The sequence below is a fragment of the Vitis vinifera genome, chromosome 18 (genome assembly GCF_030704535.1).
Source record: "Vitis vinifera cultivar Pinot Noir 40024 chromosome 18, ASM3070453v1".
Lineage (NCBI taxonomy): Eukaryota > Viridiplantae > Streptophyta > Magnoliopsida > Vitales > Vitaceae > Vitis > Vitis vinifera.
The window spans coordinates 12991226-13008620 of NC_081822.1; the positions used below are offsets into that span (position 1 = coordinate 12991226).

General features: G+C 38.7%; 1 protein-coding gene across 1 annotated transcript; it reads right to left on the minus strand.

Moving 5' to 3' along the window:
• Positions 1 to 16824, minus strand: LOC100257398 (putative DEAD-box ATP-dependent RNA helicase 29). The gene is made up of 11 exons (XM_010666561.3): positions 16377 to 16824; positions 14447 to 15608; positions 14260 to 14317; positions 12629 to 12724; positions 11886 to 11937; positions 8563 to 8639; positions 8305 to 8357; positions 7317 to 7398; positions 7174 to 7230; positions 6197 to 6332; positions 1 to 595 (listed from the first exon to the last, which is right to left on the minus strand). The coding sequence occupies exons 1-11, from the start codon at positions 16747 to 16749 to the stop codon at positions 381 to 383; spliced, it is 2361 nt and encodes a 786-aa protein (XP_010664863.1). The 5' UTR covers positions 16750 to 16824; the 3' UTR covers positions 1 to 380.
• Positions 16825 to 17395: the final 571 nt, after the last annotated feature.

The following is a 17395-nucleotide window of genomic DNA, read 5'->3' on the forward strand; positions in this document are numbered from 1 at the left end:
TCTTTGAAGCTTTTGAAAGTCCATTAGAACCACAAATCAAATTGTACGGAGGTTAAATTGGCTAAGAGGGAGGAGAACTCTCAAAAATGTGCAGAAATTACACGGCCGTGAAGTTGGGTATAACATTCTCTCATCCATGCTATGATACATGTGTAAAGTAGCACAAGATAACATCAGCATCAGCATCCTCTGGCTCATACAAATAGAACTACTGCGGCCAAATCAACATGTGTGGTTTCCAAAAAGGAGGTTAATAAACATACTCACCAAAAGAATGGGGAGATCAAAATTTTCAGGAGTCCCTGATGATCTGGTTTGGGGACCACCCTCAGGATTTTCCCCCAGTAACCGAAGCAGCTGATGAAGTTCACAAGCCTTCCTTACTTTGATTTTCCTCTTTTTCCATTTTTACCAAACTTTTTATTACCCTTCATTGGTTTGCTCTTCATGTGGGAAATTCTATTTGCCTTTTTCTGCCTGTCCTTCCGAACCTGCTCAGAGTCCTTGATTTCTGAGCGCACATGAGCATTGGGCATGGACCGGTGGTTCTTTCTTCCTCTCAACTTCCAGTTACCTCCATGCAATTGGTGATTTCCTGCAGGCAGGAGCAAGCTCAAGAATAAATTATGGATGCAAGCTCTCATGTTTTTGACATTAAGACTATAAAACGAATTATATTCCATTTTAAAGTAAGGCTTATTAACATAATCCATATTTAGGATGAATTTTCTACAATATAAAGTTAAGCACAAAAAGTCCAATCATAATAATTTGAATAAGTTAGTAGACTCTGTTGAGAGAGAGAGAGAGAGAAAGGAGAAAAACCTTATTCACATTCATTGTAATCTCTACTTACAATTGAGAGATATATATATACAAGGCTAGGAGTCCTAACTACCATACATGTGACCTATATTAACAAGGAAAGATAGTATACTATACATACATTATATTCAACACTCCCCCTCAAGCTGGAGCATATACGTCATATGCACCAAGCTTGTTACAAATATATTTAATCCTAGGACCTCTGAGAGATTTAGTGAAGATGTCTGCTAGTTGATCATTTGAATTGACAAAACTTGTAGCAACACATCCTGATGCGATCTTCTCTCTAATGAAATGACAGTCAACTTCAATATGCTTGGTCCTTTCATGAAAGACTGGATTGGATGCAATATGTAATGCGGCCTGGTTATCACAGATGAGTTTCATCTGTTCATCCTTTCCAAATCTCAACTCCTGAAGAAGATGTCTCAACCATATGAGTTCACATGTTGCCAAAGCCATAGCTCGATACTCGGCTTCAGCGCTAGATCTGGCCACTACATCTTGTTTCTTACTCTTCCAAGATATTAGATTACCTCCAATAAAAACACAGTACCCTGAAGTGGAACGTCTATCTGTGGGTGAGCCAGCCCAATCTGCATCTGTGTAACCAACAACTTGAGTATGACCTCTGTTCTCGTACAATACACCTTGGCCTGGTGTACTTTTGATATATCGAAGAATACGGATTACGGCATCCCAATGGCTATCACATGGTGACTGTAGGAATTGACTAACAACACTCACAGGAAAAGAAATGTCTGGACGAGTAATGGTGAGATAGTTCAATTTACCTACGAGCCGTCGATATCTCCCGGGGTCTCCTAAAGGCTCCCCCTGTCCTGGTACAAGTTTGACATTCGGATCCATAGGTGTGTCTACCGGTTTACAATCTAACATACCGGTTTCTTCCAGGATGTCTAAAGCATACTTCCTTTGGGAAAGGACCACACCAGAACTGGATTGAGCTATCTCAATTCCCAAGAAATACTTGAGTTTCCCCAAGTCTTTGGTCTGAAAGTGGGTAAAAAGATGTTGCTTTAGTTTCTGAATACCATCCTGATCACTGCCTGTAATGACGATGTCGTCCACATAAACAACCAGATAAATACACTGCCCCAAGGAGTTATGATGATAAAAAACTGAATGGTCTGCTGTACTGCGAAGCATGCCAAACTCTTGAACAACAGAACTAAAACGGCTAAACCATGCTCGAGGAGATTGTTTCAAGCCATATAGAGAGCGGCGTAACCTGCACACTAAACCAGACTCCCCCTGAGCAACAAAACCAGGAGGTTGCTCCATATAAACTTCCTCAGCAAGATCACCATGAAGGAAGGCATTTTTAATATCCAACTGATAAAGAGGCCAAGAACACATAGCAGCCATGGACAGAAGCAAGCGGACAGAAGCAATCTTGGCAACAGGAGAGAATGTGTCACCATAATCAGAACCATAAACTTGAGTATAGCCTTTTAGCAACTAAGCGGGCCTTAAGGCGATCAACCTGACCATCAGGACCAACCTTAACTGCATAGACCCAACGACAACCAACTGTAGATTTACCAGAGGGTAAAACAACAAGATCCCAAGTGCCATTAGAGTGCAGAGCAGCCATTTCATCCACCATTGCCTGTCGCCAGCCTGGATGGGAAAGAGCTTCATGGGTGCTCTTTGGAAGAGAAACAGAGGATATAGCAGAAACAAAAGCAGAATAGGGTGAAGATAATCGATGATAACTCAAAAAATTGTAAATAGGATGAGGATTACGAGTAGAGCGAGTACCTTTCCGAACAGCAATGGGTAAGTCATTAGGAGAAGGCAGAGCCGGGGCAGGTGAAGCCGAAGGGATAGGAAGTGAGTCAGCAGGTGCCTCAGGAAAAGGGAGAGGAGCAACGACACGAGGGCGACGATGATAAACCTGAAGTGGTCGAGGGGGCATAGCATCAGGTGGGGAGACAATGGGAATGGGCAAGACTTCAGAAACAGGAAGAGACTCAGAAGTGGTGGAAAAGAATGGTGAGTCCTCAAAGAAGGTGACATCAGCGGAGATAAAGTACCGATGAGTCTCAAGGGAATAACAACGATAACCCTTCTGAAGTCTGGAATATCCCAAGAAGAGGCACTTCATGGCTTTGGCGGAAAGCTTGTCCTGTCCAGGAGTGAGAATATGAACAAAGCAAGTACAACCAAAGACACGAGGAGGAAGGAAATAAAGTGGTTGGTCAGGGAAAAGAAGGGAGTGAGGAATCTGATCGTGTAAGACAGAGGAGGGCATACGATTAATCAAATAACAAGCGGTAAGAACAGCGTCCCCCCAAAAACGAAAAGGAACATGATTATGGAGGAGGAGAGTACGAGCTGTCTCAACAAGATGTCGATTCTTGCGTTCAGCTACCCCATTTTGTTGAGGAGTATGAGCACAAGAAGACTGATGAAGAATCCCATGATGAGACATAAACGAAGTAAATTGGGCTGAAAAATATTCCCTGGCATTGTCACTGCGTAACACACGAATAGAAATATTGAACTGGGTTTGGATTTCAGTATAAAATTTCTGGAAAATAGAGAATAACTCAGCTCGATTTTTCATTAAGAATAACCAAGTACATCGAGAATAGTCATCAATGAAAGTGACAAAATACTGAAATCCTAAAGTAGACGCAGTCCGACAAGGACCCCAAACATCAGTGTGGACAAGCTCAAAAGGAGACTTTGCCCGATTATTCAAACGCTTTGGGAACGAGACACGAGTATGTTTCCCAAGCTGACATGACTCACACAGAAGCGACGACAAAGTGGAAAAACGAGGAACCATCTTCTGGAACTTGGAGAGACTAGGGTGGCCCAGACGATTGTGAATGAGGAGAGGAGCATCAGTGGAAATGCAAACTGCAGGAGATGAATCTGAGGTGAGGTGATAGAGGCCTTGAGACTCACGTCCTATGCCAATCGTCTTCCCCGTACTCCGGTCCTGCAAGGTCACAAATTTATCAGAAAAGGTAATAGAGCAATTAAGAGTACGAGTGATTTTGCTGATGGAAATAAGATTAAAAGGACATTCAGGAGTATAAAGGACAGAAGTGAGAGGTAGAGAAGGCAAAGGAAGGGCCAAACCAATACCTTTAGCCACAGTTTGAGAACCATTAGCTAAGGTAACAGTAGGTAAATCAGAGGTAGTAGTAATAGAGGAGAAAAGATCCTTATTACCAGATAGGTGATCAGATGCTCCAGAATCTAGAATCCAGGGTCCAAGAGAAGATGTGTGGGTAAGGCAAGCAGAGGCATTACCAGGCTGGGCAACAGAGGCAATAGAAGCCTGAGATGTCTGAGATGCGGAGGAGCTCGGAGGCTGAGGCAGCGGAGAATCAGAGGACTGGGCCATATGGGCAGTGCGAGGAGGTCTTCCATGTAACTGATAGCAACGATCGCGAGTGTGGCCAAGTTTATTGCAATAGGTGCAATGAGGACGTTGGCCTCTACCTCGGGTACCACTGCGTCCTCCTCGAGAGGTAGTTTGAGAAACTAACACAGAAGAATCTGAAGCGCTATCAGATGGCAAAGTCTGAGTGGACGAGATACGGAGGAGGCGAGCAAACACATCATCCAAGGACGGAACTGATGAACTACCAAGAATCTGATCACGAATAGGCTCAAGATCCGGACGGAGGCCGATAAGAGTAAGGACCATGAAGAACTTGTCAAGCTGTATTTGTTGAGCCCCAACATCAGGAGTAAGAGGCATCACAGTCAAGAACTGCTCCTTAAGAGAGGCAATCTGGCCAATATAAGTAGATAGATCCAAGTCCTGTTGGCTGAGATGGACAATAGCAGAAGCCACCTTATAAAGACGCTGGATATCATTCGTGTATAATCATTTGGCCTGAGTCCAAAATTTAAAACAAGTTTTATAGGCCTGAAGATGAAGAAGAATTCGGGGATCAACCGATTGCCATAATACACTACACAACTGTGCATCTATCTTCCTCCACTGTACGCGGTCGACCTCAGGGATATCTGCCTCCTGTGTAATCAAGTGATCCTCATATCCTTGACCCATAAACCAAAGTTCAACAGAGGCAGACCAGGAAAGATAATTTTCACTCCCAACTAATTTCTCCGAAGTAATCATAGGAGATCCAGATATGACAGAGGAAAAAATGGAAGCTTTAGTAGCCATATCCACTTATCTGGAGAATGAAGTATGTTTGGATCGAAGAGAGCCCTAATACGGCTTCAGATTGCAGCGTGGCACCACCGAAAAAGGGAGACGGCCTCAGATCGCGGTGTGGTACCACCAGAAAGGGAGAAGAACACTTCCCAAGGCACGTGCAGGGATTGGAGTGGAGAAAAAGTGGTCGGAGCTTCGCCGGAAAGACTGTTTGGAGGGCCGACGGAGACAAAAATCCCCAAAAGAGGTACGTGCAGGGCTCGGATGGGAGAACCAGGGAGGTGGGAAGGCTGATCGGCGTCAGGCGAAGCTGGAGGAGGAGGCGCGTCGCCGGAAAAGCTCTCACGCGCCCCCACGCGCCGGCGCGTGAGATTCAACCGCCGGCCGGAAAATTGCACGTGGCCGGCGCGTGGCTGCTCTTTTGGTGCTGGTGCCTTCACAAAAGTTGGAGATCTCCTCCAGGCGCTCCTTCTGGTATGATCGGTGTCGGAAAAATAGGTCGCCGGAAAGTTCGCCGGAAAATTTCGCCGGAAATTTTGCCAGCGGTGAGTGGTTTCTAACGATGATCCGACTGACCGGAAAGTATTGGGAGATGGGGAAGGTGACCGGAAAGAAACACGGTCACCGGAAGGTTTCCCGGAGTTGATGACACGGAAAACAGGAAAGAATTAGGTTTTCTTCCTTGGCTCTGATACCATGTTGAGAGAGAGAGAGAGAGAAAGGAGAAAAACCTTATTCACATTCATTGTAATCTCTACTTACAATTGAGAGATATATATATACAAGGCTAGGAGTCCTAACTACCATACATGTGACCTATATTACCAAGGAAAGATAGTATACTATACATACATTATATTCAACAGACTCCATACAATTGGGTGACTGAGACTACCAATCAAAGCAAAAAGTAAAAAATAAAATGAAAAGCAATATAAGAAGAGTGCACATTAAATTTGTACTAGGTAGGAAATTAACTATCACATGTGCTCGAAACACTCATAAAATGTATATGATAAAAAATATTATAGCTGCATGTTAAAGGAGTCCCAATATGACAAGGAACGACATTTTAACAGCAATTAATAATTATCTAATGAAGTTAATGAAAAAACGAAAAGATGGGTGATTCATCCAAAATCAAGACAAAGATTAAGAAATAGCAGCAACTAGGAGCTTCCAATCTCAGTGCATTACCTGCTGAACTTGTGGCTTCAGCATTTCCTTCATTACTTGTTCCTTTTAGAGATATCTTATTGTGTGATCGTTCTTTCCACTTCTTGTATATCCCTGTTTTGGTGGCTTTTACTTTTGAGCCACTTTCGGTCTTTATCTATGCACCAGTAAAAAATAACGAGTAAATAGTCCTGAACCTCAGGTACACAGTAAGAAAAACCAACTTTAGTCATGACTCGTGACTGGGATGAAACCATTGATAAACTCACATCCAGTACATCATTAAAATTATAGCAAGACAAATACACAGACACACACATGGGAGTATCAGATGGTCCAGATCATTGGATAATTTCAAATTTGAAGATAAACAAGGAGAGACCCGATGTATCAGACCCATCATACATTCAGCCCCAATATTTTTTATTTGAATCCAGCATATAGAAGAATTAAAAAGCATACTAAATCCCATGTCCAAGTCATTGGACTAACTTTTTTTATCAGAAAGCGGTTGTGATATTCCAAATGAAGATCCATTGAGTGCTTTTTTCCATTCTAGATAGCTGATAGGTCCCATGGTCAAAAGATAAAAAATTTAAGATTTAAAATTTTAAAAAATAGATAAATAAATAAATAAATAAAAACAACAACAACAAACTGCAGAAGGAACTAGGAGCCCCAAGCTTGAAACCAAAGCTGATGTGGGAAGAAAGATGGGATACAATACAACTTCTGACAAATAAAAGATATGACCTTAATCACCAACTTCCATTAAGAAAAGAAAAATGTAAGTGATGCCTTGCATCTACACCTTAAACAAGGTCAGTACAATGAACTGAAACAAAACAAAACATCTGTTCCTAAAATGGAAAGTTGATTTTCACAATGCTAACTGCTATTCAATATGCTGTTTCCTCCAGGATGTACTAAATGTAAAATGAAAGCAAATGTTAAAACTCCTTATAGATTCCAATAGTGCAAAGAATTTTAGAAAATACCTTTCCACTGGCTGTCACACGTTCACCATTGTTTAACTTGATGTATTTTTTACCTCTCTGCACCAAAACAGTTGCACAAAGTTAAAAAGAAAATGATTTAAAAATATAGCAGCAAGACATCAATATTTGACTGTTTCAAGTACCTTATCCCAATGATATACAGACTTCTGCTTCTGCAAACCCGAACTATCATCTGCAACTAGATCCAGAACAGCAGCTTCCAATCTATAGATATAGACAGGTATCAGTAGATACCTAACAGTAACAAAAACAGGAGTGCATCCTATAATCTTGCACACAATCAGCTACATCACTCAATAAGGACTTCAAACAATGAAGTAAAAGCATGAAAATTTTCTGCTTTCTTTTCCTTTGTGTATGTGTGGTGGGTTGGGCTCGGTGGATTTGTTCTAATATAGCAAAATTCTCTCACCAAAACAATCTATAGGCAAGTGTGATGCAATTGGATGAAGACAAAGTGATAACCCTTCACATGTGGAAGATAAATAGCCAATACAAGTTTTTACACATTCAACCATTGAGTGACCTCTGCTCAACAAATTTTCCCAACAAGCCTCTTTCAGTTGAGTCTTGACTTTTTCATAAAATAATCTCATACATACTGTATTTCTATGACAAACAAAAAATAATCCCATACATACACCTCATTCAGAACCTACTCTGTCTAAAGGGGAAAGAGTTCAGGACTACTGTTTCATCATAAAGTTGTATAGCAGTTAAGTTAGAGTTCTCATGTACTTCTCATCCACTTTTCTTTTTTAATATTCTGTTTTTATTACCCAAAAATTTGGAGAAAAGAGGAGAGAGATACCTGCCCATCCCTGTCAGCTGTCAAATTTATCATAAGAACATCAACAGAAAGAAAAAGGTATAGACAAGTTGGATGAGCAAATGGTGACTGAGTTCTGAAAGACAAATGTTTACAATTTCTTTTATCATTTTTAACGTGCTTCTACTTGAATAAAATAACTCTCTAATCTCACCTTATTCAATGTTTAATTTTGCAGCCATAGGGTACGTTATCTTAATTTATGTAAATCCATCAAAAGAATCAAAACCACAATCATTGAAATGCAAAAAGAGTTCAAATGCACAAATACATATCTTTACCTGCTCGACCCAAAACCTTCATTAGCTCTTACTGAGAGTCCTGCCTCTGCATGCTGAGATTAATACCCAATATAAGTTAAAAGTCATAGCCAAGTTTTAATAATGTTAAAAGCGAATCTCAAACAGTAACTGCACCACAGAAGCACAGAAAAGTGCTTGCAAAATGAAACTTTGCAGCATGCAACCACAATAAGGAACATACATGATCAATTTGGCAGGATAATTAACATCAGATGGCATTAAAGACAGGGAACCTACGCGATTCGTTGGCACTGAACTTATAAAGTACTCCTCATCCTTGAAGGTCTTTGCCTTTCTTTTAGAACTTGAGCCTCCTAACATCCAAGGAAAAACATCAATGTTAGTTATCCAAAAAAGGACAGTAGTGCTTACTCAAAAATCAAGTTTTCAAATGTAAAAGGACCAATATATATATATATCAATGACTTCATTTTCTTTTCTTACCAATATGTTACTGATGGGGGAAAGTCTTTTAAAGTCTATTCAAGAAGGAAAGGGAAGACATAAATAAACTTTAAGTAGGATTGATATTAGTTGGAATTAAATTAGAATTAGTATTAATTGAAATTAAATTAGGATTAGAATTTGTTGGAGTCAAATTAGGATTAACTAGATAGGTTATAAGATAATTAGAATTAGAGTCACAATAAGTTATTAGAATCTTAGTAGACTTTGGATTCCTTAGAAAAACCTATAAATAAGGCTAATCGATGTAAATCAAAGTAATGAATTGATTGATATTAATAATATTTTTTTTTTTTTTTTATTGCAAGTGTTGCAATCCTCAATGGTGAGACTCTAAGGTTTTCATCTTTTATTTGTCGTATATTCTTTCTCTTTATTTTTTTTTTCTCTACCATAAACTTTATTCCTTATTCCTCTCCTTACACTCTAAAAAAAATAAAATCCCTAACCCACCTATTTGAATGTAGGCAACCATCCTAGGTCATCCTACATCTACTTTTCCTTTTTCTTCTGCCTCTTCATTTCAAAAGACTTCTGTTGTGTCCTTTTTTGTCTTTCTTGGCTCTTAGTGATGAAATTCATTTCTTATTGGACACAAAAATAAAAAATAAGAAGATAGAACTAGGATAAGCAAAAAGTCTTTGGAAATACTAATTTCCAGGAGGAGAAGCAACTTCACAAATTTTTTCAGGAAGTAATCAACCATCTATTTCTTCAATGGAACTTACTTCACTGACAGAAATATAGCACAACTCAAATAGGAAGAAGTAAATAGCCAATCATCATAAGTGAACTAACATAAAGAATGGTGCACAAAGTAATAGCTGACAACCTAAGAATCCAAGATTCAAACCCTTGATATCTATTGGACTAGATAGTAAGATATCCGGCCGCATCACACACAAAAACTATAAACAACACTACAAACAACGGTTAATGAAGTGTGGGACTCTAGCTTTGGTCAAGGAGGTTGGAACCTCAGTTTTTCTAGAGATTTTAATGATTGGGAGTTGGATTTGATAGGGGAGTTGCTGATTGTGTTGAGGGATTGTAGGGTATCTTCAGAGGAGGATTCAGTTTTTTGGAAAGGTGGGGGAAGAGGTATTTTTGGGGTTAAGGACGCTTACATTCTGCTGGTCGCTCCCAATGACTTAGCTTTCCCGAAGAAGAACATTTGGGTGGATAAGGCTCCAACCAAAGCTGTTTTTTTTGCTTGGGAGGCCACTTGGGGGAAGATTCTCACCTTGGATAGGCTCCAAAAATGGGGATGGCAGCTCCCCAATCGTTGTTTTTTGTGTGGTTGTGAAGAAGAAACTGCAAATCATATTCTTTTACACTGTAGAGTGGTCAGGGTTCTCTAGGAGATCATTCTCGCCTTGTTTGAGGTTTTGTGGGTGTTCCCAGAGACAGTTAAAGAGGTGTTGTTCAGTTGGAATGACTCTTTTGTGGGGAAAAAAAGGAAAAAGATTTGGAATTCCACCCCGTTGTGTATTTTTTGGACAGTCTGGAAGGAGAGGAATAGGTTAGCTTTTAAGGGGGGGGGGGGGGTCTTTAGCTATTCAGAAGCTCAAAAACTCTTTTGTTTATAATCTGTGGAGTTGGGCTCGGGTGTACATTGGTGAGGAGTCCTTGTTTCTCTTAGGCTTTTTGGAGTGGCTAGCATCCACTTAAGGGCTGGTGGGGTTGTTTTTTTTTGTTTAGGCTACTGTGTATACTCCTTGTATGCTTTGTGGCTTTTTTCCGCTTTAAATCTATTGCTTGCTTATTTATCAAAAAAAAAAAACATTAGGAATTGCCCAGTTGAGTCACCCTCTCTGGATGAGTTACCTTGATGCAGAAAAATTGAAAATTTGAGAAGAAAGAAGCTAAGCGAACAACATTCTTCCAGGTATGTTTATCATATCTCATCCTCACTGGGCATCTATCCCTAATTCCAGGTATGTCTATCATATGTGTGTGTTGGGGGGTATGGGGTTGGGGTTTGGTTGCCAATGGGGGAACATATTAACCAAGTAGTAGAACAGAAGCTAAGCCAACAACATTCTTTGAAGGTTTTAACAGCCAACCCCATAATCCCCCTTTAGTTGATTTTTTCTGAGTTCCATTGGATAATCTTGGAATTCACTATTTGAGATCATTCCTACAAGCGCATGCATTAAAGTAGTCAACAGTATCAAATGTCAAATCTTGTTTCTTAGCCCTGGATTATGGATATCTACAATATCAAAAGTTTTGGTGGACAGCAGTAGCTACTGTATGAAAGAAGTTGATTTGTATTACATAACTCCAAAGTTCAGAAAATAAGGGGCATCTAACTCTTCTGAACTATGATCAGTGGTCCTCTACGACAAAATATCAGCTTCCTATGTCATTCGATCAATGAATCCAAGATAAAGATGAAACAAGAATGTGTAACATGTCCAGAAGTTTATACATCTAGTAAGCAACTATCGTGGACCACGAAGGATTTCGTTAATCCAGTTAATAACAATGAACAATCCCTTCTATCAACATGTCACTCCATCCCCACTAGCAGCCCATCAAAAGGGCCACTAGGAAGCCAAAAATCTCCCCTTTACTTGTATTAAACCTATTGCAAGGTAAAGAAAAGTTGAACAAGATGCTACCACATGAAACCGTCAAAATGCCACTATCCAACTGACACAAATCAACTGTAATCAAATAACATCTGTCCAAGTCAAATGCCATTACCAAATGCCAAGCCCATCTGAGAATTCAAGGGGGAGGATGGGGATTTATAATGTGCCTAACCTCTACCTTTTTTGCATGAAGTGGCTGCACAAAAAGTCAAACCCATACATTCCTGCTACTACAACTGATAAAGAAAATGTCCCCACCAAACCTAGTACAAAAATATAGTCAGAAAACTCTCATCATTATTCTCTGGATCAAGACCTACTAAAGAAAGTTTTACTGTATATTAGAATAAAAGTTACACAGAGAAAATGCCCTATTTCAAGAGTATTTAATGGAGCATTGAAAGAAATTATAGAAAGAATGGAGAGAGAGAGAGAGAGAGAGAGAGATCAAACTAGAGTAACAGAAGAAAAATAAACAGTGGCCAAGAAAATAACCTTTTTTCTCCTTATCCTTTGGATAAGCCATTTCAGGTTCGACTTCCTGCATCTAGAACCAAAAGATTCATAAGAAACAGCTGACAAGCCACCAAATATAACTGAAAGCAAACAGTGTCTCATTTTTATCCTAAGTTTTGGAGACAAGTTTTATGTAGACATGCATGGTCCATGATTCTTACCTATCCAAATCAGATAAATCCACATAACCCAAGTCTTACAAAAAAGTGATTTGTTGATTGCCCTATCTCAATGACTGAAAACGGTTTGGCCAACCATATAGGTTAGTAAAGCTTGGCAATTATCTAGTCAATGATATTGCCAAAAATATTTGGTTGCTTGCATCATCAGTAAATGTAATTGATTGGGCACCTACAAACTTGAAAGAATGTGAAAGCAACCAGACATATCAAGCTATTACCTACCCATGAATTTTCAGTCCTGTATAGTTTCTGGGACAAGTCTGGACACGGGTACTTCATGCCCACCCCAACGAATTTGGCCTGATTATGCTTGCCTAATGTTAGGTTTTTTATTTTCATTTTTTATGATTAGACTATAGTGGCCTTCACTTAAAGAGAAAAGCTAACTTTCCCATTTTAAGAGGAAAATAGCCTTTTTCCCAGTCTCAATCTATATATACTTAGATGGATAGAGAGATATACACATGGATGGGCGTATGTCTCATGCTTTCTTAGATGCAAATTTTTTATATGCATGACATACTCCACTGAGATATCTACCTTTGCCACATGATCACTAGAGCGTTGCTGTTGTACCAAATTAATGACCTTTTCATGAATAGCCCTCTTCTTTTTCATCACATCAACAGCAGGACCCTGCAATTAAGCCACAAACTCAATGTGAATGAAATTTAAAGGAAAAATAAACCTCAAAATTACTGTATATTGGCATTCCTCTGAATTACTTGGTATGCCAAGTGGATGTACACACACACACACACAAACATAATAGCATATATTTGGAAACAGCATTACATAAAAAGAAGAACAAGAACAATCAATAAAAAAAAACATGAATTGGTTGATGAATACAACAACAAATGGCAAGCACTTGGTTCCCATTATATTCTTTTAATATAGTTACCATTCTTCTAACCAGTGGGAGAGGAAGGATGAACAGAAAACTTTGGAAGGTACTGAAATCAGGATTCACTTGTCTAGGCAATAAATTAACTAAATAAAAAAGACGGCACCTCAACATAGGGAATGCAATTACTCCAATAAAATTCAGGACTGAGACACGTTATAACTAAAAAGGGTTCCATGTGGTTTCTAGAGGATTAAGGATGTGATATTGGTTGTTTCCAGGATAGGCCATCAAAGAAAACAATTCAATCTGAACATGAATGCCATAGTAGAAATGCAAGCTAGTTAGTTGAAGCATGAAAGTAGCCATGAAATTCCAGTTGGGGCCCAAAGGAAAGACAGATAAAAAAAAATGCAGAAATTTCATGTTAAGTTAGTAAACTATAATTTTCCAATTGTTAGAAATAGTTCTACTTCAAATATTAAAATATTTAAAGAACATCCACAAATTAGTTTTAAATTTTACCTAAAGAAAAGCTTGGCACCTATGTTTATCTCATAACATTTCCTTCACCAAGACTTCTCTGCAGCTAGTTATTTTCCTTGCGAAAGGGGAAAGAAAAAAACATTCTGTTTTCTCACACAATGATCAACTTGCATGCCAAAAAAAAAGTCTCAAAGTGAAGATGAATGCTTTCTAGGAATGCCTATGAACCATACTAATCAAACTTCTACCGCATACTGTTGCTAAAATTTTATGGTCACATCATTCAGCTCCTTGGTATGATTGTCTAACAAACTATTGCTATTTGCTAACTTAAATTACTTAAATCACAAATGCAGTATAACTTCAGTAGGAGAGAGAGAATCTTCATTCATATTGACTGCACAATACCCATATGAAAATATTCCAAGGAAGGATTTGGAAAGGAAATTGCAACTAATAATTGAAAAATCATAATAAACAAATTTATGTACATTAACATGACCGTGTCTGTATCAAGCTTGATTTACAGTATAAAAGTTGTTTGATAAATAAAAATGAAGGCAAAGCAAGGGGTTGACTAAGGAGACATATTTTAATGGAACTGAATAAACTCCAGCTTTTATGATAGCTAGCAAGTTTAAAATATACAAACATAGCAAGGATTAAAGATGAAGAAATCTGATCAGCAATAGCAAGAAACCAAAGAAAATGATAAGCCATGTACAAGAATATTGAAGAAAAATGAAACCAAGGAAAATGAATTTTTTTCCACAGTATGTTGAGGGGCTTATCAATTAAATATAAATGCTGGCACAAATTAACAAGAGCAGAAATTTACTTGGAAATTCTTTGATTTAGCAGCTTCACCTTCAGCTTCCAAAATGGTTTGCTTTGGTCTATAGTATAAATCAGCAACTGAACAGTTAATAATTTGCAACTCTAAATTTCATGAATAATACAGATTAAACTAACCATTTCTAGGAACATATTTAAAATTAATACAATTAATTTATTTTAGCACCCACCTGAAAGCTTTCAAGCGCTCAGAAAAAGCCAGTGCCATTAATTCACCACCTCCTAGTACATTTTTGAAAATTGGATGCAACCCTTCACGGGGTAGATCTTTTGCTCTTCTAATGGACTCCCTAGAAGGTGAAGGTTTTGTCTTTGAATACAAGCGAAATGCATTTGTACAGGTTTTCTGCAAAGAAGCCAGTTCAGCAGATGAATCAACAAGTTCCCGAACCCTGTCTGAAACAAGATCTATAACTGTCTGGGGGAGCCGCCCATAAACAGTTCCTCCATTTGCAACTATTTGATCAATTTTGGACATTACTTCATCTGGATCTTGCAAAACCTCCTCCTCAGTGGGAGCAGCTCTAATAGGTTTTGAGAGGAAGAGATGAAGATCTAAAAGGTAAGGCATATCCTCAGATGTCACAAAAGAAAATGCAGTACCAGTCCGACCAGCCCTTGCAGCTCGCCCTACTCGATGGACAAAAATTTTAGGTTTTGGTGGAAAGTCCCAATTAACAACATTATCGAGCAATGGGATGTCAATGCCCCTAGCTGCAACATCTGTCACAATTAGCAACATGGTCTTTCTTGATCTAAACCTTGATATATGAATCTTGCGAGCATCTTGGTCCATATCACCATAACATACAGAAGCCTCAATGCCCTCTTCTCTAAAAAGGACATTAAGGAACTCCACATGATGCTTTGTGGAAACAAATATTAATGTCTGCTGATCAGAACTGATTTGTTCCCTTATCAAATACAGCAAGGCAGCAAGTTTTTCTTCGTGTCGTAAGGTGAAAAAGTTAACCTTCAAGTCAGGGCTAATCTTAGTATCCAAATCAAGACGCACAAGTTGAGGGTCCTGTAGACCAGCCTTGGCAAATTCTGCAAGAGCACTTGGTAAGGTAGCACTAAAAAGCAAGGTCTGACGATTATCACTCAGCTGGGCAAGGATTTTATGCAACTGCTCAGCAAAACCCATGCCAAATAGACAATCAGCTTCATCAAACACCACGTATTCCACTGTGCGCAATGACATGTCATCAACCTCAGACAAATGGTGCATGAGCCTACCAGGAGTTGCAATTATAATATCGGGATTCTGTGCCAATTCTTCAAACTGGCTTTCCATACTATCACCACCAACAAGTAAACTAATGCGAACATCTGCATCAAACAAAGAAGGTTTTTAAAACTGACTAAACACAAATTTGATCTTATCGATTGATTTAAGAATTTGAGAGGATAAATATTTGTGAAGAACTCACCATCTTAGGAAATTATAACAGATGGTGATACATTAGCTAAGGCCACAAGGCAATTGGGAATGGCAGAACCTTGAAATCATGCTAAAAGTCCATAAGTTAATAGTTAATTCTTTCACCTCGAGAGTATATGCACTTTGCTAATAACAATTCTGTGGTTCTTAAAGGTGGTGGGAATGAAATTTGGAGATGGAAATGACAATCTGTTTTATTTACATTCTCAAATTACATGTCTCAATAGTTGCACATTCTTCAATTGTAGCTATCAGTGGACTCACAATGTCATTATAAGCTACATCATCTATAATATTAGCTACAGTTTTCTCTATGTTCCGTTTTCTGACAAGAATAAACAAGTACGCATTCTGCCAAAATCATATTTTCAAATGCAGGGTATCGACAATTGTCTTAACACTGCTCAGAAACAGTCCCTACCACTGCTAATAACAAAAACAACAATAACAACAATAATAATACTTTCCAAAATGGTTAGTATCACTGATTCAACAAATCACCACAATTTTGATAACATTTTAAGAAAGCGTCCATTAAACTTAACCTAAATATGTTATTTAGCCTAACTGGCATGAACATGGAAAGAATGTTCTTTCTTTTCGCCAGTTCTCTCAGTAACCAAACAAAGACAATAACCAAATAAATAAAAACTGACCGGTGTATCGAGCGAGTTCCTTGGTGAACTTCAAAGTCTGAAGCGCCAGGTCCCTAGTAGGAGAGAGAATGAGAGCCCTAACGCCGGTCTGAGGGACGTGTTGCTTCAAGCGCTCAAGCATCGGAATGAGGAAGGCGGCGGTTTTTCCGGAACCAGTACGGGCCATGGCAACAACGTCGCAGCCAGAGAGAATGAGGGGCATGGTCTTGCGCTGAATGGGAGTGGGGACTCGGTAGCCCTTGCGCTTGATGGCCCTGTAGACATTGGGACTCAGCCCTAGAGACTCGAATCCCCCTGACCTAGCTTTCTTCTTCTGCTTCTCCCTTCGCTTCAACTCCGCTTTGGAGCTCACGTGAAGATTCAACACCGCCATGAGAGAACCCTGGGAGTTTTTCAGAGGAAGACGACCAAGCGAGAAGCCTCCTTCCCTTGTGTTTTAGGGTTAATGAAAACAAGGGAATTATTAAAGTTACCTTGCTGTTAACTAACTTTCACGGACCAATAGAAGTTTCACACGTCTAAAAATTGAATTGCCATTTTAAGTAAAGAATTAGTTGCCAATTATAGGTTGCTGGGATTAATTAATTTGAATATTTTATCATCTCAATTCCAAGCCCACAAGTCCTAACTTTTAGCATACAAATTTGGATCTTAAGTTTGTGTCATACCATTTTTTTTATTTTTTTTTATTTTTTATTTTTATCTTTATCAATTTTTATAGTAGTAATTTTTAGCCCAGGTATTACGTTTTAGCTTATGGCCCTTTAGCACCTATAGTTTAATTAAAAGAAAAGTACTCGTCTAGAGCTTAAAATTTTAGGTCAAAATCATCCTTTATCAAAAAAAATGTGAGTTATAAAGTTATTGTTTAAAATTATTAATTTAAAAAATATGACTTCTATTAAAATTAGAAACAGTAATTTCAAAATACATCTTTCAAATATGTATTAAAATTTCAAATTTGAGACGTGAATTCTAAATTTATACCAAAATTAGCTTTTAATAAATTTTTGAAAAAA